Here is a 23,394-nt window from a genome sequence, read left to right on the forward strand (position 1 = left end):
CCTTGAGGAGACCGAGAGAATCAGTAATCAATTACAATTGTAGAGATAAAGTGAACTGTTAGACATTAGGTGCTCCCCAGCTACTCCAGCCAGTGATTGGCTTCCTTAGGTGAGGTAAAAAGTTGGGTCTTGCCTGTGTGCGCCACTTTGAGCCTTGCAGGATATAACATACTGTATGGCAGACTGCGTTCACTGAGGCGCAATTTCACACTTTAAAGTGCTGCCTGTTGTTTCTGTGTCGCAGCAGAGAAATCCTGAAAGATGATGGTTTGGTTGTTATAAAGCAAACCAGGCATGTTGCAGGATGGTTTCTTTATCTCTGAAATATAGGAACCATGCTAGTAAGGGTCTAGGAAATCTCCCCGGTGGAGGTGCCCGCAGCGGGACCCGGTGAGCGCATTCGATGGCAAATAGATTGGAGAAACTTTCCTCCCCAAGGGTTTGTTTTAGCCAGGTGAGCAGAAGTTCTTCAGGGCATTTACCCTCTGAGCCCTCAGGGAAACCCAGGAACTTCAGGTTGTTTCTGCGGAGCCTGTCCTCAATATCCTTTAGTTTGGCCTCCTGAGACTTGTAGTCCACCGCCACCTCTCTCACAGTTATCATAAGGGGGTTAAGGTCATCATCCACTGCACTAATGCATTAATTGCACTAATTGCATTTGTCACTCTATGCTTAACTTTATGCACATCATCTTTAAGGATTGCAAAGTCCACCTGGAGAGAGACGCATGGCAGGGTTTAATGGTGTCCAGGATTTGTGACAGGGACGGCTCTCCTGCTTTAATGCCTGATGTTCCTGGAGTGGAGTCCGCATATGGAGAGGCTATTGGGATAGCCAGAGGATCCGTGGCATCCATCCATTCTGTGTCCCCCTCAGCCCGCGGCTGTCTAGCATCAGCAGGAGAGCACGGTAGGCCCTGTGTGTCCCGGGCGCCATTTTGGCCTTCCTTGTGGGCCAAGCGGGAGAGCCATTCAGCAGGTGTCTGGAGTGGGTTGGGTCCATATTTTACCATGGTCTGGTGCCTGGGATGTTCGGACAGCTGTCCGGCCAGTGTAGAGCTGAAAAACAGGGTTTTTGGCTGTTCAGGATGACGTAATATCTCGGCGCGGTCTGGAGCTCCGGAAAGAAGCTGCTCATATACAGGAAGTCAGGCACGCCACCTGTCACGTGACTGGTGATTGGTTGCTCAGGCCCCCAGCACTGTCACATAGTGCTGTGTAAGCTGCAGGTCACAACCAAGGCCCCATGCACACATTACATTTTTTTTACCTTCCCGGGACGCCTATGCTCCAGAGGAGGAAGGAGCAGTGTGCCACATTTTGCAAATGTTTAGATGCGTCAAGTGCTTTTGTGTTCATTCATTCCATTGGCCAGAATATTCATTTACTCTGGCCATTGGAATGATTGGACACCCAAGCGCTTGACGTGCATAGTGTTAAGGTATTGAATGATGGGATATGATCTAGAGATCTCTAGATCTAGATCTCTAGATCTATGATCTCTTCATTCATTCCATTGGCCAGAATATTAATTTACTCTGGCTATTGGAATTATTGGACACCCAAGCGCTTGACGTGCATAGCGCTAAGGTATTGAATGATGGGATATGATCTAGAGGAAGTGATGGAATCATTGGAATAAATGAATGCCCAAGTGCTTGACGTGCCTAGCACTAAAGTGGGTCTAGGTAATTGGCTGTATAGGTATCCAGCGCTGTCATATGGGGCAGGAAGACTCATTGTGTAAGCTTAAAGCCACGACTAAGGCCCCATGCACACAGGACTTTTATTTTTCCTCCCCTGATGAAAAAGCAGAGTGAAAAGTGCGCCCAAAGCCGCATTTTGGAAACTCATTTTGGCATATTTAGGTGTCAAGCACTTGGGTTTTCATTCTATTGCACAGAATGGAATAAATGGCTATTGGAATGAATAAGCACCCAAGCACTTGAAAACGCCTAGCATTGAGGCAGTGCATGATGGGATATGATCTAGAACAGGGGTGTTGAACTCAGTTTTATCACAGACCTCAAAAGCTTGTGTCTGGTATACATTACCTAAACATTGGAGGATTCAGGAGTGCGTTATGTACAGAGCTCAGGATTATGCTATGTACAGAGTGCAGAGCTCAGGATTATGCTATGTACAGAGCTCAGGATTATGCTATGTACAGAGTGCAGAGCTCAGGATTATGCTACGTAAAGATTGCAGAGCTCAGGATTATGCTACGTGCAGAGTTCAGGACTATGCTGTGTGCAGAAATCAGGATTATGCTATGTACAGATTTCCGAGCTCAGGATTATGCTACGTACAGAGCTCAGGATTATGCTATGTACAGAGTGCAGAGCTCAGGATTATGCTATGTACAGAGTGCAGAGCTCAGGATTATGCTATGTACAGAGTGCAGAGCTCAGGATTCTGCTATGTACAGAGTGCAGAGCTCAGGATTCTGCTACGTACATAGTGCAGGGTTCAGGAGTGTGTTATGCACAGAGTGAAGAGCTCAGGATTATGCAATGGGCAAAGTTCACTAGTGCGCCGTGTACAGATTGCAAAGTTCAGGAGTGCGTTGCATACAGAACTCAGGGGTGTGCTGTGTACAGATTGCAGGGTTTAGGGGTGTGCTAGGGTATGCAATCTAAATTCTCCTCCCCGAAGCTTCCACACATCTCCCTCTCTCTATCTAGCACCTCCCTGTGTAGATGGCTCGGCCTCACCTTGCAGGGAGTGGAGGGTGAGAGCTGGAGGTGGCGGAATGGAGTTCTTCCACCTTGCGGCTGCAAAACTGGGTACAAGGGCTACATGATGTCCAGTAGGCCTTGCATTTGAAATATGTGATCTCTAGAGCAATGTTTCTCAACACCAGTCCTCAAGTACCCCCCAACAGGTCATGTTTTCAGGCTTTCCATTATTTTGCACAGGTGATGTGATCAGTTTCACTCCTTTAGTAACTACCACAGCCTTTTCATCTGAGGGAAATCCTGAAAACATGACCTGCTGGGGGTACTTGAGGACTTGAGTTGAGAAACATTGATCTAGAGGAAGTGATGGAATCAGAAAGCATTTTTTTTTTTTTATTTCAAAGAAAAGTGAAAATTCAAAGACGAGGTTAGTGAGAGATCAGCAAATTGGGTTGGCTGGGGCAGAAAGGACATTAGAAAAGGCTTCCATGAAATTCTACCTGAAAAAGGTGAACTTGGCCTTAAGAGCATCTAACCAGATTGGAGGGAAGATGAAGTATGCAGCTGGTTGGGCCGCCATGAAAGTGCACCTTACATTACCCTGCAAAGCACAGGAAACATTCCGCCAACTCTTGTTTTTTCTTCAGATCAGTGTTACTTAGTCCATACCGTATACATTTCAAATCGAAAAAAAATTGATCAAATAATTTTATGTATATAATATTTGTATTTTTATGTACATCGGTCTCACTGCATTTATAAAGTGGTTTTAGTTGTCTATTTATTTGGCTATGTTTTTGAACCTTACCACTTTTTGCACAATTTTCTAAGTGTTTTATTGAAAGCCATAAAGCATTGTCCAATGTCATCTACTACATGACCCCGGTGGAGGCTCTTCGTATCTGAACAATTATCCTTCCCCGTTCTCTAGGTACTTGTCACACATTGTGCCTTATGGCTGGATGATGTCACAGGTTCTTGGCGACTGGATAGGCTACATTCTGAGAAACATGGCAACTTTTACAATAGGACTTTCACAGCTTCCTGTGAATAACATTGCACCGTGTTACTAATAACCGGACCTTTTATTTACTTTAGGCCTCATGCATATGGATGGTAAAAGGCTGAAAATATATAAGAATAAAATTCTGCCCAGGAACCTGTAGATGCCATGTTCAGCTTTTCATACAAGTGAACTGCTGTTGTGACGCGGCTACTTCTGTGTTATCAGTGTTCACCCACGCATGCGCGTATGACATTTCCTAAAAGCAAAACTTCCATGTTAGGGAATACATCGTACACTCATGTTTGGGTAAACTTCAATGCACAGAAGTATCAGAATTTATATGAGTATGATAAGCAGCACACACCAATAACTCTAAGGCCGCGTACACACGGGCGGATTGTCTGCCCAACTTAGTCCGCTGAACCGTGTTTCAGCGGACAATCCGCTCGTGTGTGGGCTTCAGCGGACTTTTTCAGCGGACAGTCTGACGGACTTTGTCTTTCGGAATTTCCGTAATTTTGTCCGTCCAAACTTGGTTTTGTCCGTCCAAACTTGGTTTCAGCGGACAGTCCGCTCGTGTGTAGGCAAGTTGGACGGACTAAGTATGGCGCATGCTCAGAAAGGATTTACACGGCCGAAGGTTGCATTGCAGTGTATTGGACGTCGTTTTTCTAGTCCCGTCGTACGTGCTGTACACGTCATCGTGCACGTTTTCAGCGGACTGTCTGTTCATCGTGTGTGGTCAAGTCCGTTCATTCAAAAGTTGAACGGACTGTCTGTCGGATTGTCTGACGAACTTAGTTGGGCAGACAATCCGCCCGTGTGTACGCGGCCTAAGCCCTTGTACACATGGTAGGAAATTCAGACGGAAAATGTCCGATCGGACCGTGTTGTCGGATAATCCGACCGTGTGTGGGCTCCATCGGACTTTTTCCATCGGAATGTCCGACCAGCAAAGTTTGAGAGCTGGATATAAAATTTTCCGACAACATGATCCGATCGGACTTTGTCCGATCATGTGTAAAGCAGGCTCAGATCAAATTACGAGAGCAAAGCTATTGGCTACTAGCCTGAACGTAGTCCCGTCGTAACGAACAAAAGTCATCACGTTCTGAATGATCGGAAGTTCCGACAACTTTGTCCTACCGTGTGTATGCAACACCAGTTTCGGACAAAATCCGATGGATTTTGTTGTCGGAATGTCCGACTGTGTGTACAAGGGCTAATAGCTTAAGAGATGGATAGCAGCCACAGTTATGGCTTCTTGCCATAGGCCACAACCTCAACATGTTTCGCCCTGCCCCTGGTGCTTAATCATAGAGGTACCCAGAGGCAGGGCGAAACCCGTCGGCACCGCGGCCTATCGGAAAGAGATGGGGCTGAAGCCACTTTCCTTTTCTTAAGCTATTTGGTATGTGGCGTTTACCCAGGAGTTAGACTGCATTGGATTAGCACACAGGTCTGCACTCTATCTGCATCATCAGAGCCATATCGCCAGTGCTTGCAGCAGCACTCCAAAAAGCATTTACATGAGTGCGGTCGCTTACAGCTGTTCACTTGCATAGCTGGTTATACATGGCATCTGAAGCTTCCGGAGCGTGAGAAAGGGCCCATAACTTTACACCAAATATATTTTCAGTCTCTAAACTTTTTTGTGAATGAGGCCTTAAGGGGTCTCCATTAAGATGCTATCAAGACTAGGCTCTGATGACAGTAGCCACTCCTATACAGTATGCCAGTTTCAACCATATTGCTGACCTCCTTCAAAGGAACTAAATGCAGTAAAGGTTGGGGTATGGCTGCTACTATTAAAGCCTAACTATATATTTTTGCTTTGTAGTAGAGATCCCTTTAAAGTTAAGCTGTGAGGTGGTCAAACCAACAACACTGTCAAAATGCAGTGCCTATGTACCAGTGAGCTGTTGTATCCCTGACCTTCACTATACATAGGAACCCAGCTTATGGCCCACCTCAGTGCTAAGTTCTACCCACTGGAACCAAGTTCACTGTCACCAATAAGGAGAACTCAACTCTGAAAGCTGTGCCCAAAAAATGCCAGGCAGAGGGCAAGGGACTAGTCACCAATATTGCCTCTGTATTTCCGACTTCCACAATACATAGGGACCCAGCTTATGGCACACCATGGTGCTAAGCTCCAACGACATGAAACAAGTTCCACTCCCACCACTATGGGGAACTCGACTCTGCAAGCTGTGCCCAAAAAATACCAGGCAGAGGGCAAGGGACCAGTATTGCCCTTGGTCTCCCTGCAGCTGATTGTTTCCCCAATACTGATTTACCATGTTCTGCACTGTGTCTCTTTCTGGAAGCAATCATCTTGGTAGAGGCAGGACTTTGCCTTCTTATGTCAGAGCCTCCAGCAAGGATAACAATGAGCAGCACAGTAGCAACATCACCAAATCTCACTCAAAATCTTAGGGCACTAGCAATTGGAGGCAGCAGTGTCTTGTATCGTTCTCTTTTAAAGCCTCAAAACTGTATTTACAGTGAAGTATGGGATTGAGAGGCTGAGCCAGGTGCCGGTCCAAGCGTGTGGGCGGATTCTGAGCCTGGACCGGCTCTGTGATGTCAGCCGACAGCGGACTTTAGCCCCCTGTCTGCTGAAAATGGGTCACAGAGCTGCAGAATGAATGGCACTCCTGTAATCCACAGGAGAAATACAAACAAACAAGCTTTGGCTGTACTTCCCCTTTAAGCAAACGAGATGTGATGATGTTAATACTGTGCTGCTCACTGTTCTCCTTGCTGGAGGCTCTAGAAGCTAAGGAAGCTATACTCTGCCTCTACCAAGATGGCCGGCCTCCAGAAAGAGACATAATGCAGGATAAGGCACAGTTGGGGAGACAATGGACACCCACATGCTAGGAAATGCAATGCTGTTTTTTTTTTAGGAGGAAATCCAGACAAAGGGTACATTTATCAGAATATCAGACAATAGGAAATGATCTGAGTGCCTCTAGAACAGTGATGGCAAACCTTGGCACCCCAGATGTTTTGGAACTACATTTCCCATGATGCTCCACTACACCGCAGAGTGCCTGAGCATCATGGGAAATGTAGTTCCAAAACATCTGGGGTGCCAAGGTTCGCCATCACTGCTCTAGAATATCATGCACCTCATGCCGCTTAGCAAAGATCAGGAATATGGAGGATTGTGATTATTGCGGTGCTTGGAATAAATGGTACATAGAGCGTTGGATAGTAAAAAAATATATAATTTCTTTATTAGTTCAAATAAGGGGAAAGAAGGAGCAAAAAATTCTAATTAAAACCACTATAGAGCATATACATAATACATGTAATGGGCTGCTGGTATCCCAAGAAAGGAAGGTGGTCACAGATAGATGTTGAGTCCCAACATGTTTCGCCAATGATGACTTCTTCAGGGGATAATGTGGGACCACCACAAATAATCCAGCTCTAACATAGAAGGCAAAATATATATTGGGAAACCAGCAACCCATTACATGTATTATGTATATGCTCTATACTGGTTTTAATTTGAATTTTTTGCTCCTTCTCTCCCCTTTTTTGTACTAATCTAGAAATGATATATTTTTTATTATCCAACTCTCTATGTACCATTACAAGTACCGCAATAATTCCAATCCTCCATATTCACGATCTTATCAGAATATTGTTTAGGCAAAAAAAACATTTCCAAATATTCTCATTAACAGCAAATATTTTTGTGTTTAGTTCCAATTTTAACAACCCACTATCAGAGCTTTCAGTGGCCATTGAGGGTTCCATATGCCACTGTTGAATACCACAAATAGGCATTTAGCTGCAGCGTCTAAGAGCCTTTGCTCGCCTAGGAGGGCCCTATGGACTCTCCTGTTCTTCAAATTTATTGAGGAGTAAAAATATCTAAAGAGCCTTTACCATGACTGTTTGTTAGTTTGGTCACCTGACAGGTTCACTTTAATACAGGTATATTAAACTCAAATGAGTGTGAAATTCCATAGAATAACTGTGAGCAGCCACATTGGTTATACGGAAGGCCAAACTTATGTGCCAAAATCCTTTAACTTAATGTGCCAGTTATAACAGATTTAAGATAAAGAAACATGGAAATAAATACATTTTAAGGACATTTACCAATGCTGATGCATAGCAGGGCAATTCTAAACAGAGAGATAGATGATGAGTCAGAATTATTAAGAGTTCAGCTTCGTCCATATTAGGGTTAAGCTAAGGTTTGGCCCGAACCAATGGGAAACTGTCATTATAGTAGGCCGCAGCCCAATTTGCTGTGATCAAGGAATTCACCCCACATGTAACAAAAGGGCAGGCATGATGGTGACATCATTGACCTAATGTGACCATATTTATACATCATCCAATATCTGAAAAATGTTATTTTGGGTGGATGGGCATAAATTCCCACAGATACCCTCCAAAAATCTATTTCCAGAAAAGTGGATTTCCAGAAAATCAATTTCCAGAAAAGTGGAGGCATCTATATCTATAAGCAGTATAGCATCTATAGCTGTATAGCAGTAGGACAATTACATTGACCAAATGTGGTCATATTAGGTCAATGATGTCACCATCATCCCCATAGGACATCATTGACCTGATATGGCCATATATTGAGCCAAATCTTGTCATGACCTCACAAATATTGTTTTGGCTGGATGGCTAAAAATTCCCTTAGACACCCTCCAAAATACCTTCTCAGAAGAGCAGAGGTGATTATAGCCATAAGGTAGTGGGGGGAGGGGGGCAGTAGGACAATGTCATAGACCTAATATGGCCATATTTGGTTAATGGCATTGTCCTATTGAACAGCTTGTGAGCCAAAACTTCTCATCCAATATCAGTACCTGATCTTTTGGCTGGATGGGCACAAATTCCCACAGACACTCTCCAGAGTCCCTTGCCAGAATAGCCGAGGCAGTTATATCCATAAGGGAGTAGGGAGAACAGTAGGACAATGTCATTGACCAAATATTACCATGTGCCCACAGTAGGTAAATGATGTCACCTTCATCCCCATAGGACATCATTGACCTAATATGACCATATTTGGTCAATGGCGTTGTCCTACTGAACACCTTGTGAGCCAGATCTTCTCATCCAATATCAGTTTACCTGACCTCAAAATATTCTTTTGGATGGATGGGCAAAAATTCTCAACAGACACCCTCCAAAATTTCTTCCCAGAAGAGCGGAGGCAGTTATAGCCATAAGGGAGCAGTAGGACAATGTAATTGACCAAATATGGCTATATTAGATCAATGATGTCACCATCATTCCTTGTTCCTTTATTGTGTGCAGGGCAATTTACTTGGTTTCAGCAGATTGGGACTCCATATTTATACCTGTTATAGAATGTCCCACAAGCTCATACGGCGTAATGGTTAGGTTTCCCCAGCTTTTGGCCATATAGTGTACATTGCCAAATGAGAGGCAGCATGATTCCCAATAGACTTGTGTATAATTTTATTTGTTTGCTTGATAAATGTCCCTCTATTGTATATTAATTCATTGTACTTTGCCAAATCGTAACCGAGGTAAAGATGGAATACAAAATTACCCAACAGTACAATTACACAAGGGTTTGTTACCGTAATGACCAATAGAACAATTTGAGGAGTTTTGGAAGTATTGAGGGCCGTTTATAGCCCAAAAAGGACCAGTATGACCTGAATGCTTGAAACATTTGTAATCCTAAAAGGATTTGCATTTAAACTGTGATCTTTGACCTAGTTCTGCTTTTATGGCAGGACAGACATGGGTTACTGAGTTGGGTATCGCAGGTAGGCCAGTCAATTATTTGATAGTTGGATCATGCACACACAATCTTACCTCCAAATGGTTTTTATTTTATTTTTAACAGCTGAATATTTTTCTTTGTAGCCATAGAACAGACGTTCTGTCTGTGGTAAGTTAGCGGTGTGAAACGATGTAGGGGTTGTTTACGACTCCATACTGGTAGACGTGCATTAGATTGTAAGCTCTGAGGAGCAAAGGCTCACTGTGTCTTAATGGTTGTTTTTTGTTCATTGCCAAATTTGTTGTGACCACATTGTAAAATTAAAGATTTTATTAACTGTGATGAATCAAAAAAAATTTTTTTTCAATTTTTATGGTGTGCAGACCTCAATTTACCAATGGTATGTATGATTGTACAGGTTTGGACAGTCTGTCACTTACCTTTTATCACATTAGTACATAAGTACATACATAGTATACATAAATTCAGTATATTTAATTTCTCAAAAAACACAGAAAGACTTTTAAAATGATGATCTGTATTTTTTTAATAACATAATCATACACATTTTCTAGGTGCGTTCAGTGTTCTAGGAAAGTTATAAAACTTCTTATGAGTGTGACAGACAAACAAGGGTTGGCACTGGGTAGAGCATGCACATTGTAAGGCACGTTGACATACAAAAAATCCTTAAAGGTCAATTTCTTCCAAAGCTGGCTTTTCAGTTTTTTGTTTTCTTTGGGGGGGGGGGGCTGGTTGGTGAAAACGCCCACCAAATTTGAATATTTCTATGAGATTCAGAGGCAGAATTTTACTGCGGTAGTCTCTTTGCCCCCTCCCGACCATAATGAAGGTGTTACTCTCTAACCTGGACCTTTAATTTTTATTTTTTTTTTCATTCAGGGATCTGTGAAGCCTTAGGTTCCTCCAGAGGTTTCTATAGGTTCCTTGAGCTTTGAGCAATGGAGGACATCAATCTCCTACACTGACCAGCAATGTAAGGGGGCACTTTTCATTGGACCACTAATTCAAAGGGGTTCCTCTCAATTGGCCACTAGGTAAGGACTTTACTCTACCTTTCTCCACCAGGGTTCTATGAAACCTTAGGTTCTCAGAGCTTTGAACAATGGTGGACCTCAATCTCCTACACTGGCCATAAATGTAAGGGGGCAATTTCCCACTGACATCAATGTAAGGGGGCGATTTCCCACTGACATCAATGTAAGGGGGCACTTTTTCAACAGACCCCTATGTAAAGGGGTTCCTCTCCATTGGCCACTAGGTAAGAATACACTGGACTTTATTCTATCTTTCTCAGTTAGGGTTCCATGAAGCCTTCAGTTCTTCCAGAGGTTGCTATGAGTTCCTTGAGCTTTAAGCAATGGTGGACATCAATCTCCTACACTGACCATCCATGTAAGGGGGGCACTTTCCCACTGAGGTTGAATGTTAGATGTCACCTCTACACTGACCAGCAATGTAAGGGGTCACTTTTCAACAGACCACTAATATAAAGGGGTTTCTCTCCATTGGCCACTAGGCAAGGGTACACTGGACTTTATTCTACCGTTCTCAACCAGGAATTTGTGAAGCCTTAGGTTCCTCCAGAGGCTGCTGTGAGTTTCTTGAGCAATGGCGGACATCAATCTACACTAAACCAACTATGTTGAACAAGTTTGAGAAAGGCCATTATCTCCATTATAAAGATTTCATCAGGGAAGTATGATACCATCATTTGGCTGTGTAATGGAAGCAGTTTGTCAAAACTGGAAATTCTAGTGTGGATATCTTTGCATTGGAGTTGCCAAGATATGCAAGAAACCATTAATGTGATTCAGCTTGCCAGCAACCACACAGAGGTCACCTTCACTGAAAACGGCATCTAACAGTGATCGGGAAATCCCACAATACAGGCAGCTAAAGTTCTATCCAAATCTCGACTTTTCTTGAGTCCAGAGCAACAGTATTTGCTTGCAAATATTAATGCGATATAACAAAATGTTTTCAACTGTGTATTTAACAGACCAAACGCCAGAATTAGGAGAAATACATTGTTCAGGTTGATGTTCACGTTACAAGAGACATTGTAACTGTCCATCCAGGGCAAATTGACAATGTCTTTGTAAAAGTCCCTCGCTCTATAATAGCTTTGCTTAAAAAAAAAAAAAAAAAAAATCACCTTAATAGATCTAACCATTTTTTATATTAAATATTAGCTTTTAATTCAAGCTTGTGGGCAATAGTGAGTTTTTAAAATTTCTATTGCCACTACATTAACATGTAACCCTGTAGTCAGGATTTCCCAACGTTCACTTCTTGCTTCTGTAATTTTCTCCTCCCTTTTTCAAGAAATCTGCACAAAGCACAACATCAAATTGCAGATATCCCCTGTATTCATTTGCACCCCATTAAATTAAACTTACATTTAATTAAAAATTTATGTTTTATTCTCTTTAATATTTATTTAAAGTAAATATTTATTATTATTTTTTACTTAATTGTATTTATTATTATTATCAAATTGCAGCCACCCCCTGTATTATTTTGCATCCCATTAATTAATTTACATTTAATTCAAATGTATATTTTATTAAACTTAATACTTATTTAAAGTAAATATTTTTTATCATTTGTATTTATTATTTTAGTTAAATTACATTTATATTTCATTTAATTTAAAGTTTATTCATTTGCATCCTATTAAATTAATTTAATCCCTTATATAAATGTGCACAGAAATTGCATCCATCCCCAGCATTAATTAGCTTTCTATTAAATTTAACTTGCATTTATTTTAATGTCATTAAAATACATTTTTTATTAAAGTGTTACTAAACCCAGGAGCCTGCATTCGCTATATCTGGTCTAACACAGCACTTAGAACATAGAAATCTAATTATTTTAGTAAATATAAACTGCTAAATGTCTTTTCTCATCAGCAGTATATAGCAGTCTTGTGACTTCTATCAGTGTCTGGTTAAAGCTGGTGGGAGGAGTTTTCATTCTCCTCTGACTATCCTATGAGGCTTCAGTGCCCCTGACCTTCTGTATGGACAGTGCTGATTGGCCCTGTGCTGTTCACATGCACCCTTCCAAAAAACAAATGGAAAAAAATAATCTCTAGCAATACACACCAAACTGACCATGTGCAGAGTGCCCCGAAGGCTCTGTACTATCAGGAGATGGATTGGGGACTGTGGAAGAAGGGTAGGATCAGAGAAGACTGGATCAAACAGCCTTTATACACAATGTGGAGGATTAACTCCTTAGGTTTCCAAGTGAGTATACCAAGCATGCTTTACTGCATATACACACTGATGTTACTGTTGTGGGTTTAGTAACACTTCAAATAAAATTTTTATTTATTGTAAATATTTTATTAATTTATTTTATTGAAATTACACTTTGATTTATTTTAATTTAAATTGTATTATTTTTTTGCATCCTGTTAAATAAATGTATTCCAGCCATTGCAGCCATCCCCAGCACAGTCCTGCACTAGGAGCCTCATCTTTGGTTAGATACTTAAAACCTAACTTCAGCCTAATTGTTTTTTGATTTTTTTTTTGAATAGTACAGGGAAGGGTAAGACCTCTGTCTGGTTTTAATTGCCATTTCAACCCTGTTAGGGAGATTTCCCATTATTACCTGCCAGAACAGGAAGTGGTGTTAAATCTCTCCAACGTGGACCTACTTTAATGGAGTAGGGAAGTCTGAAACGCCTGACAATGTTTACATTAGACATGTGCAATTCGTTTCGTTCCAAATTATTTTTTTAACTAATTTCGACAAATTTGTTAAGTCAAAAATATCTGAATTAAAGAAAACCCGTTTAACAGATTTTTCCGAATATTCCTAAATTCGACTATTCCTAAATTCGTAAATCCAAAGGTTCGTAAATTCAAAAATTTGTAAATTAGAAAATCCGTAAATCCGTAAAATTCGTAAATTTGAAAACCCCAAAATTTGAAAATCTGAAATAATAACTAACTAATAACTTAACTATTAAATTAAAGGTATTGGAATTTCCTTTCAAATTTGGCTAACGTAACAAATATGAATTTATCCGAAGTTACAAATTATCCTAAATAACGAATGCTGTATCTAAACGAATGGAAAGTAACTAATTAATAATAATAAATAACAATAATAATAAAAACTTTTTATTATTATTAATTATTATTAATTTGTTTCATTCCATTTGTTTAGATGCGGCATCCGTTATTAAAATTCGTATTTGTTACGTTCACTAACAGACAAATTTGAAAGGAAATTCCAATACCTATAATTTAATCAATTCTAGTTAGTTATTTAGAATTTTCAAATTTTTTTTTATCGAATGTACAAATTTTTTAATTTTTCTCATTTACGAATCTTCGAACTTACGAATTGTAGAATTTTCAAATTGAGATTATAACGAATGACCCAAAAAATTAAAAAACAAAACAAAAATACAAATGAAACGAAAACAAAATTTTTTTCTTCACATGTCTAGTTTATATTTCTGTCTGTTCCTTCCTGTCCCGATGACACCCGCACTCCCTACTTATTGTACAGGTGTCACAGAGACAGGAAATGAGAGAAAAAAAAATGACTTTTGGCTGGAGTTAGGATTTAAAGGATATAGGGGGTCGTTATAAGACTCTTTATAAGAGACTGACCCTCTGCTTTGCACTGTACAGCTGGAGCCGCTTATCTACAGAACGACAGCAGGTAAGAATTCTGCAATCAGTCTTTGCAATGTGTATCGTTCACCTGGAAGAGATTTTCTTTTGCCTCAACAGATCTAGTGTTTCACTTTAAGTCGATGCCAACCATTCACTTCCCACAAAAAGGTAACCACGTCCTTAAACACATTAAATAGAAGTATTCACTATCATAGCACAATATTAGCCATCCACCTATCCCACTTATTTAAAGGGTGAGACACACATAAAATGATTACTACAAAAAAAATGTCTTAAAGTGTCTGCCTAGGCAAAGTGTGTTTTTTTTTATTTATTTTTTTAAATTGAAGAATTTTAGAACCCCTGTCAGGTTTTTTTCTACCACTATCTGCGGCTACGTAAGAATCATTTATTATCACTTCCTGTTCTGCTGACAATGTTGTACCAGACAGGAAGTGAGAGACGATCTCCAACAGCCACAAAGACATAAAAAAGGGTAAAACCGCATCAGATTTTTATTTTTGCCGGTGGCCCCATTGCAGATTTTTAGCACTTCCTTTCTGGTGACACCGCAGTCTGCAGGACTGAACGTTTCATCTGCTTTATGCTTTAACTTCCCTGTTTCCTCCTTTCTTGCCTTTGCTAAAAAATTACTTAGAACCCCCAAACATTATATATATATATATATATATATATATATATATATATATATATATATATATATATATATGTATATATGTATATATATATATATGTATATATATATGTATATATATATATATGTATATATATATATGTATATATATATATGTATATATATATATATATGTATATATATATATATATGTATATATATATATATATATATATATATATATATATATATATATATGTATGTGTGTGTATATATATATATATATATATATATATATATATATATATATATATATACACATACATATATATATATATATATATACATTTTTTTTTTATATATAATATAATGACAATTGCTGTAATTTTTTTTATCTCACACAGTATTTGCGCAGTGGTTTTTTAAATGCAATTTTATTTTGGAAAAAATAAATTTTGATGAATTTTAATGCAAAAAAAACACAATATATACCCCAATTTTTTGCTAAAATATAAAAGATGATGTTACGCCGAGTGCATAGATACCTAACATGTAATGTTTTAAAATTGCACCCATTCGTGGAATGGTGTCAAACTACTATACCTAAAATCTCCATAGGTGACATTTAACTTTTTTTTTTTTCTTACAGGTTACCCATTTAGAGTTACGGAGGTCTAGCACTAGAATTATTGCTTTCGCTCTAATGTTTGCGGTGATACATCACATGTGTGGTGCGAACACCATTTAAATATACGCGCGACTTGCATATGCATTTGCTTTTTTGGGGGGCACTTTGTGGGCTCCTTGAGGGTAGGGACCGATGTGGGTGTAGCAATGTACAGGGAAAGTTGTAGACACTCACTCAGGTTGAACTGGATGGACTGGTGTCTTTATTCAACCTTACTAACTATGAAACTTTACTTTTTATTTTTCTTATTTTCTTTTTTTTTTTCTTTTTTTTTTCTTTTACACTGCCCCTTTATTTTTATTTTTTTTACACTGCCCCTTTATTTTTATTTTTTTACACTGCCCCTTTAATTTTTGTATTTTTTTTTTTTTTACACTGCCCCTTTATTTTTTTTATTTTTTTGATCATTTTTATTCCTATTTACAAGGAATGTAAACATCACTTGTAATAGAAATAAAGGGATGACAGGTCCTATTTATGAAGATATCTGGGATCTAGAAGACCCCAAACTTCTCCTCCTACCTTTAAACGCAAAAGATCAAAAAAAATTTGCTTTTAAAAAGAAAAAAAAAATGCCTTCACTCTAGACCGGAAGTGACGTCATGCCATCGCTCCAACTTTTCAAGATCATAGAGGGGATCAGAGACGATCTGGTCTCTGTTCGCCTCTATGGCCAGCCATGTAAACTGTGGGATCGTCTCCCAGACGTGCCGGTGAAAACAGTAAAATCCAGAGAAACACTGGCAAGCGGTGTTAGAGGGGGGGAGGGAGGGTCCTAGGCAGGCTGTATTTGCATGTAGACCGCCCCAATTATTGCCTACATGTAATGCTAAGCTTCCATTATTAGAACTGAAATCCAATGAATGGAAGGGGTGGCCAATGGACAATTAGGCTGGAGGTCCTCCAGCCAGGAAAGGAGGCGGGGCTCTACCTGACTTGCTGCAGCTTCTAATGCCCATTGTGAGAAGCTCACAGTGTGCAGTGAAATCAGAGGAAGTCATTTCAGCACAGGGAAGGAGCCGGTACAACTCTGCAAGATTGGAGGTCACCTTTAAATGAAGCCCTGGATAGCGGTAAAAACCTGAACAGGAGTTCTAATCCCTCCCCTCTCCATCCAAAACTAGACATACACTTTAAGGGGGGGGGTCACCAAATAGGTTGTCACAACTTACAAAGTTCCTGAAGGTTCCTGCAGCGCTTGTAAGCCTTGCATTGATAGTAAAACACCCTGCCCCTTTTCCTGAGCGTCAGCTCTGTGGTCAAGCGAACAATGCTGCGGCTTTTTTTTTTTTTTCTAAAAAGTTTTGCCTCATCTGCACTGAAGTTTGTGCTATTTAAATCATTTTTCTTTAGCAATTTATCACGAGTGCCGGTAGTGACGTCAGATTTGTGCAGACGAGCGTTGCATGGCTGTGGCGCGGGCGGTCCATCCCCGCCCCCCTTCACTGCGAGTCGTCGTCCTCCGTGTAAGAATAAAGTTTACTGAGATAGTAAAATTTGGGCCCCCACGCTTTTACGTCCTCGTACTCCAAGTCCGACTCCATTCCAGACGAGGCCAGCGTGCTCAGGCTGCCGGCGGTCGAGCCGGCCCCCTCCGTGTCGTACACCTTCAAGCTGTCGCAGGACGAGTGCATGTAGACGGCGTCCTGGCAGACGTCGTAGAAATACTGACCAAAATCTCCGCTGGTGAAGGAGCAGCTCAGCCTCGGCGCCGGCGCTCTTGACGGAGCCTTCTGGCTGTCAGGCGGCTCGTAATCGCAGCTCAGGGGGCTGTGGACGCGGCGATCCTTCGCCCTCCTGCCGAGAGTGAGCACCGGGCTGTTCCGCAGAGACAGATGGAGGTCTGTCATGTTGAATGCGTCCTGCGGGGAATAATCACAGTAATTAGACCTGATCGGCGAATCATGTACTTTTATTTTGTCTGGAAAAGATTGCGTGTTACGTTTTAACCCATCGCTGGCCTATCATAGCTCGGCTTCTCTATGCCTGCCTTTCTAATCACCTTTATCAAAATTACTTTTGTGTCTTAAGGAAAACCCTCTGCAATTACTATATATTACTACCATATAGATTGAGCAGAAGACACTACACTACAGTACCTTCCGCTGTCTTATAACCCACCACTTTCTCCCCTCTCACTGTCTCCCTCTTTCTCACCCCTCTTTTCTCTCCCCCCTCTGATCTCTCTCCCACCCTCTCCTTCTGCACCATCTCCCTCTCCCAGCATCTCCTCATCTACCATCTTCCTCTCCTCCACTGTCTCCTTCTCCCACCATCTCCCTCTCCACTGTCCCCCTCTCAACCTCCACCAGCTCCCATTAACACCATCTCCACTTTCTCCTTCTTCCACCATCTCCTTCTCCAATGTCTTCCTCTCCTACCATCTCCTCCGTCTCCCTCTCTCCCCTCTTATTTTCCACTGTTTCCCTCTGCCACCATCTCCTTTTCCACCGTCTCCCTCTCCCACCCTCTCCTCCACCGTTTCCTTCTCCCACCCTCTCCTCCACCATTTCCTTCTCCCACCCTCTCGTCCACCGTTTTCCTCTCCCACCATCTCCCTCCCCTCTAGCCACCTCCCTCCCCCTTCCTCTCCCTCTCCACTATCTCCCCCACTCATCCTTTCCCCACTGTCCCCCTCTCCCACAATCTCCTTCTCTACCATCTCCCTCTTCTACCATCTCCCTTTCTACAGTCTCCCTCTCCCATCTTCTCCTTCACCATCTCCCTCCCTCCTGGATCAACTCCCTTTTCTACCCTCTCCCACCATCTCCTCCTCCACTGTCTCCCGCTCCCACATCCCCTTCTCCTTTGTCTCCCTCTCCCACTATCCCCTTCTCCACAGTCACCCACCATTCTCACTCTCCACTGTCTCCTTTTCCCACTATCTCGTTCTCCCCCTCTGATTCTCCACCATCTCCCTCTCCCACCATCTCCTTCACTGTTTCCCGCTCCCACCATCCCCTTCTTCACTGTCTCCTGCTCCCACCATTCCCTTCTGCTTTGTCTCCTTCTCCCACTATCCCCTTCTCCACTGTCTCCCTTTCCCACTATCTCGTTCTCCCCCTCTGATTCTCCACCATCTCCCTCTCCCACCATCCCCTTCTCCACCGTTTCCCTCTCCCACCATCCCCTTCTCCACTGTCTCCCGCTCCCACCATCCCCTTCTCCACTGTCTCCCGCTCCCACCACCCCCTTCTCCACTGTTGCCCGCTCCCACCACCCCCTTCTCCACTGTCTCCCGCTCACACCACCCCCTTCTCCACTGTCTCCTGCTCCCACCATCCCCTTCTCCATTGTCTCCCACTCCCACCATCCCCTTCTGCTTTGTCTCCCTCTCCTACTATCCCCTTCTCCACTGTCTCCCTTTCCCACTATCTCATTCTCTCCCTCTGATTCTCCACCATCTCCCTCTCCCACCATCTCCTTCTCCACTGTATCCCTTTCCCACCATCCCCTTCTCCACCGTTTCCCTCTCCCACCATCCTCCACCATCTCCCTCTCCCACCATCCCCTTCTTCCCCTCTTATTCTCCACCGTCTCCATCTCACACCACCCTCTTCTCCCCCCTCTGATTCGCCGTCTCCCTCTCCCACCGTCCCATTCTCCACCATCTCCTTCTCTCACCATCCTCTTCTCCACTGTCTCCCCCTCCTACCATCTCCTTCTCCACCGCTTCCCTCTCCCACCATCCCCTTCTCTACAGTCTCCCTCTCCCACCATCTCCTTTTTCACTGTATCCCTTTGCTGCCATCTCCCTCTCCCGCCATTTCCTTCTCCACCGTCTCCCTCCATCCATTTTCCCACCGTCTCCATTTCCCACCATCTTTCGTCACTCTCTCCCTCTCCCACCATGTCCTTCTCCACTGTCTTTGTCTCCCCCTCTAATTCTCTCCCCACCTTTCACCCAGTCTCATATCCCCTCCTCTCTTTCACTCTCCTTCTCCCCCATCTCTCTCTTTTCCCATTGTTTTTATCTCCCTCTCCTTTCCCCACTCTCCTTCTCTCCCCTCTCTTCTTTTCTCCCCCTGCTTTCCCCTCCCCCCAAAACACACATCTCCCTCTTCCCCCCATCTTTTTTTCTTTCTCTCTCCACTTGTTCTTCCCCTCTTTGTTCTCTCTGTCTCACCCCCCCATCATCCACTCACCCATCTACTCTCTCTCTTTCTCTATTCCTTAAAGTGTGCCTGTCCCATACACAGTGCAATGTACGTTTTGTTGCCTTTATCATTTGAATATATTGATGAGCTCACCTGATCCTCCTCGCCGCCTCCTTCCTCATTGTAATGGAAGATGTTCTGCCTGGTGTCCTCCACTTCATCGTGATAAGCGGACACGTGATAGACACCCTCATTCATCCTTTTCTTCTTCTTGCAGCGGGAGAGAAGTACAGCGCCGGCAATCACAGCTACAGCGGGGAAGAAGACATGCAAAGTCATCCGATGTTCTGTCTGTTACATTGTAACATCTGCTCTGTCGGTAATCATTTATGTCCTATCCCAGGCCAGGCTGAGGTATGGACAGGCAAGGCGTTGAACTTTGGTGGAAGGGTAAGAAGTGGTGGAGGAAGGCGGGGCATATAAATAGCCACCAGTTAGATCTCTTCTTGAAAAACGACTTTGCGACAGTCTTGCGTTCTGGCCTTTAAATACTAAAAACATAGACTGCAATTTCGCAATATCCAATTAACTTTCATCTCTTAAAGGAAGAGTCCACCTACATTTGATCATTTAGTTATAGGTGGAGCTTAATGGTCTTCCTGTCCTCCTGGAAGTTTTGGGAGTCCCGCCCACCTTCTTTGTGTCCCAGCCCCACCCCTTACATGCTTCATAATACATTATATAATAGTGTTATATCTTGTTACAATGTAGCCAGAGAAATAGACACTTGTGCACATTTTCATTGTTACCGATCAGGGCAGTGGAGCCGATGCAGGTGATGAGGAAAGTGCTGAGCGTGGACCCCGGATCCAGGGTATAAAGGACCACATCGCAGTTGCTGCCAGCAAATCCCTGCGCGCAGAGGCAGGAGAACTCGGCGTCCGATCGCGGTATGCAGGTGCCATATTTGCACGGGCTTTGTGCGCACACGGTATACAGGCACCACTGGCCAGTGATGTTCTCTATCAACAGGTACCCCGGGGGGCAGCTACATAACAGAGAGGACAGGAAAAGATTAGCATTGTGTGTCGGCAAATTGAAAGCCAAACTCCAGCTAATGGACTTTAGTAAATAAAATTTTAACCCCCTGCAGGGCTTTTGATTTATGAACCCAAAATCATTTTTTTAGTATGTTAGGCATCATGCCCCACTCCCCCACCCCACTATATGTGAATCTATTGCAAAGTATTTTACCTGGAGATCCATCCAGCAATGGAACTTTATGTTGCAGGCTGACACCGCTGAGCCGCTGCCTTGTAATTAGAAGCAGCGTTGTCGGCCTGCTATGTGCGCTCTTCCAGCTGGCTGTTTGTTTGCCACTCTGGTCGGAAAATGTAAAGGCAGCCCAATGGCCAACTGAAGGAGCTCCCTCTGTAGGCTGACAACGCTGCAGCTAATTGTGAGGTAGCAGCTTAGTGTTGTCAGCCTGCAACAGGAAGTGCTGTTACTTTGCAATAGTTTTACAAAACAAAAAAAGGTTTTCTTAAGAAAATTGTATATAGTTAGTAATGCTGATAAACATATCAAAAAGAGACATGGGCTTACATATACTAATAATAAACATAAACTAATAATAAATAGACTAGTAATAATATATAATGATTTAAATAAATTATTTGTATTATGATTAATAATAATTAAAAAAATGTATTTGAGACAAATTAAAAATGTTAAATACATAATAAGTGATCATAAATAAATAACAAATAATATTCACCTTCCCTCAGGTGCTATCCTCTGCAGACTCACAGCTACAGTCCTCCAGTGCCAATTCTTTTTCTGGTTGAATGACACCCAGCGTTATCATCAAGCACCTGCTCCCTGGGGATGTCTCATCAAAGACCTGCTCCATGAGGGTGTGTCATTAAGGACCTGTCCCCTGGGGGTGTGTCAACAAGGGCCTGCTCCCTGGGGGGATATCATCAATGACCTGCTCCCTGGGGGTGTGCCATTAAGGACCTGTCCCCTGGGGGCGTGTCATCAAGGACCTGCTCCCTGGGGGTGTATCATCAAAGACCTTATCCCTGGGGGTGTATCATCAAAGACCTTATCCCTGAAGGTGTGTCATCAATGACCTGCTCCTTGGGGTGTATCATCAAGGACCTGTCCCCTGGGGGTGTGTCATCAAGGACCTGCTCCCTGGGGGTGTATCATCAATGACCTGATCCCTGAGGGTGTGTCATCAATGATCTTCTCCTTGGGGTGTATCATCAAGGACCTGGTCCCTGAGGGTGTGTCATCAATTACATGCTCCTTGGGGTGTATCATCAAGGAACTGTCCCCTGGGGGGTGTCATCAAGGACCTGTCCCCCTGAGGGGGGTGTCATTAAGGACCTGTCCCCTGAGGGGGTGTCATCAAGGACCTGCTCCTTGGGGTGTGTCATCAAGGACCTGCTCCTTGGGATGTGTCATCAAGGACCTGCTCCTTGGGATGTGTCATCAAGGACCTGCTCCTTGGGATGTGTCATCAAGGACCTGCTCCCTGCGAGTGTGTCATCAAGGACCTGCTCCCTGCGAGTGTGTCATCAAGGACCTGCTCCCTGCGGATGTGTCATCAAGGACCTGCTCCCTGCGGGTGTGTCATCAAGGACCTGATCCCTGGTGGTGTGTCATCAATGACCTGCTCCCTGCGGGTGTGTCATCAATGACCTGCTCCCTGGGGGTGCATCATCAAGGACCTGCTCCCTGGGGGTGCGTCATCAAGGACCTGCTCCCTGGGAGTGCGTCATCAAGGACCTGCTCCCTGGGGGTGCGTCATCAAGGACCTGCTCCCTGCGGGTGTGTCATCAAGGACCTGCTCTCTGGGGGTGCATCATCAAGGACCTGATCCCTGGGGGTGTGTCATCAAGGACCTGATCCCTGAGGGTGTGTCATCAAAGACCTGCTTCTTGGGGCGTATCATCAAGGACCTGCTCCCTGGGGGTGTGACATAAACAGCCTGCTCCCTGGGGGTGTTATCAAGGACCTTGATGGCACACTAAGGCTGTGCCATCAAGCCATTCTGGCTCCCCAGGAAAATCCTGCAGCAAGCCTTGCCACACCATTAAACCCCACCACCAGAGGACGGGGTTTATATACAGTAACATAATAATAGATCATATTAATGGCTGAATGAAACAATTATATTTATTTTTAACAACATTACTGGTTAAAGGACATAATGACTTTGATCATTGAATTTTATAGCACTTTATGATAAAAAAAAAAAAAAAAAAAAAGTACTACTGATCCAAAGTGCATACCCAACAGTCAGTGCTTTCTTGTTCCACTCAGTATTCCAAACAGTGCAGCAAGAAAAAAAAACAATGCTGTTTGCAAAAAAAAAAAAAGGTATGCAGTGTCAGCTTCTATTTTACTCGTCTGACAGGTTCACTTTAAATAACCCCCTCCTACAACACAGGAAGCCAATAAAAAGCATGCCATGCCAGTTGCAGGTCCTGTAGAAGATAGTCTTACCTGCATTCATGTAGCATCCACATGTCAGTGCAGACAAAGCCCCGGCTACAAGGAGCACTCCTGCAGACGTCAGAGGTACACCCTCTGCTCACTCCTTGCTTCCTAACCATGGTCACCGGAGAGCTGGACTGGTTTTCCATGGGCAGTCTGTAGCTATTGAATCTTACGTCCTTCATGCAGCCTATTGACATTGAGTGCAAATCATCAGTTTCCACTGTCAATGCAGACTAAAGAAAAGCAGACATCATTAAAGTGTATCTAAACTCCGAAACTAAAATGTAATACAGTTGTGCTCATAAGTTTACATACCCTGGCAGAATTTATGATTTCTTGGCCATTTTTCAGAGAATATGAATGACAACACAA

General features: G+C 42.9%; 1 protein-coding gene across 1 annotated transcript in view; it reads right to left on the reverse strand.

Annotated features, from left to right (window-relative positions):
• Positions 1 to 15,769: 15,769 nt before the first annotated feature.
• Positions 15,770 to 23,394, reverse strand: part of LOC143927509 (neural-cadherin-like) — a 189,547-nt gene continuing 181,922 nt past the window's right edge. Inside the window, exons 30-33 of the mRNA XM_077451614.1 lie at positions 23,029 to 23,209; positions 20,322 to 20,560; positions 19,666 to 19,820; positions 15,770 to 17,277 (exon numbers count right to left, since the gene is read on the reverse strand). Of these exons, the coding sequence (XP_077307740.1) occupies positions 16,858 to 17,277; positions 19,666 to 19,820; positions 20,322 to 20,560; positions 23,029 to 23,209 (995 nt within the window). The 3' untranslated portion in view covers positions 15,770 to 16,857. The remainder of the gene's footprint in view (positions 17,278 to 19,665; positions 19,821 to 20,321; positions 20,561 to 23,028; positions 23,210 to 23,394) is intronic.

This window comes from Lithobates pipiens, unplaced genomic scaffold (genome assembly GCF_037356315.1).
Source record: "Lithobates pipiens isolate NorthernLeopardFrog02 unplaced genomic scaffold, aLitPip1_a1.2 Scaffold_10, whole genome shotgun sequence".
Lineage (NCBI taxonomy): Eukaryota > Metazoa > Chordata > Amphibia > Anura > Ranidae > Lithobates > Lithobates pipiens.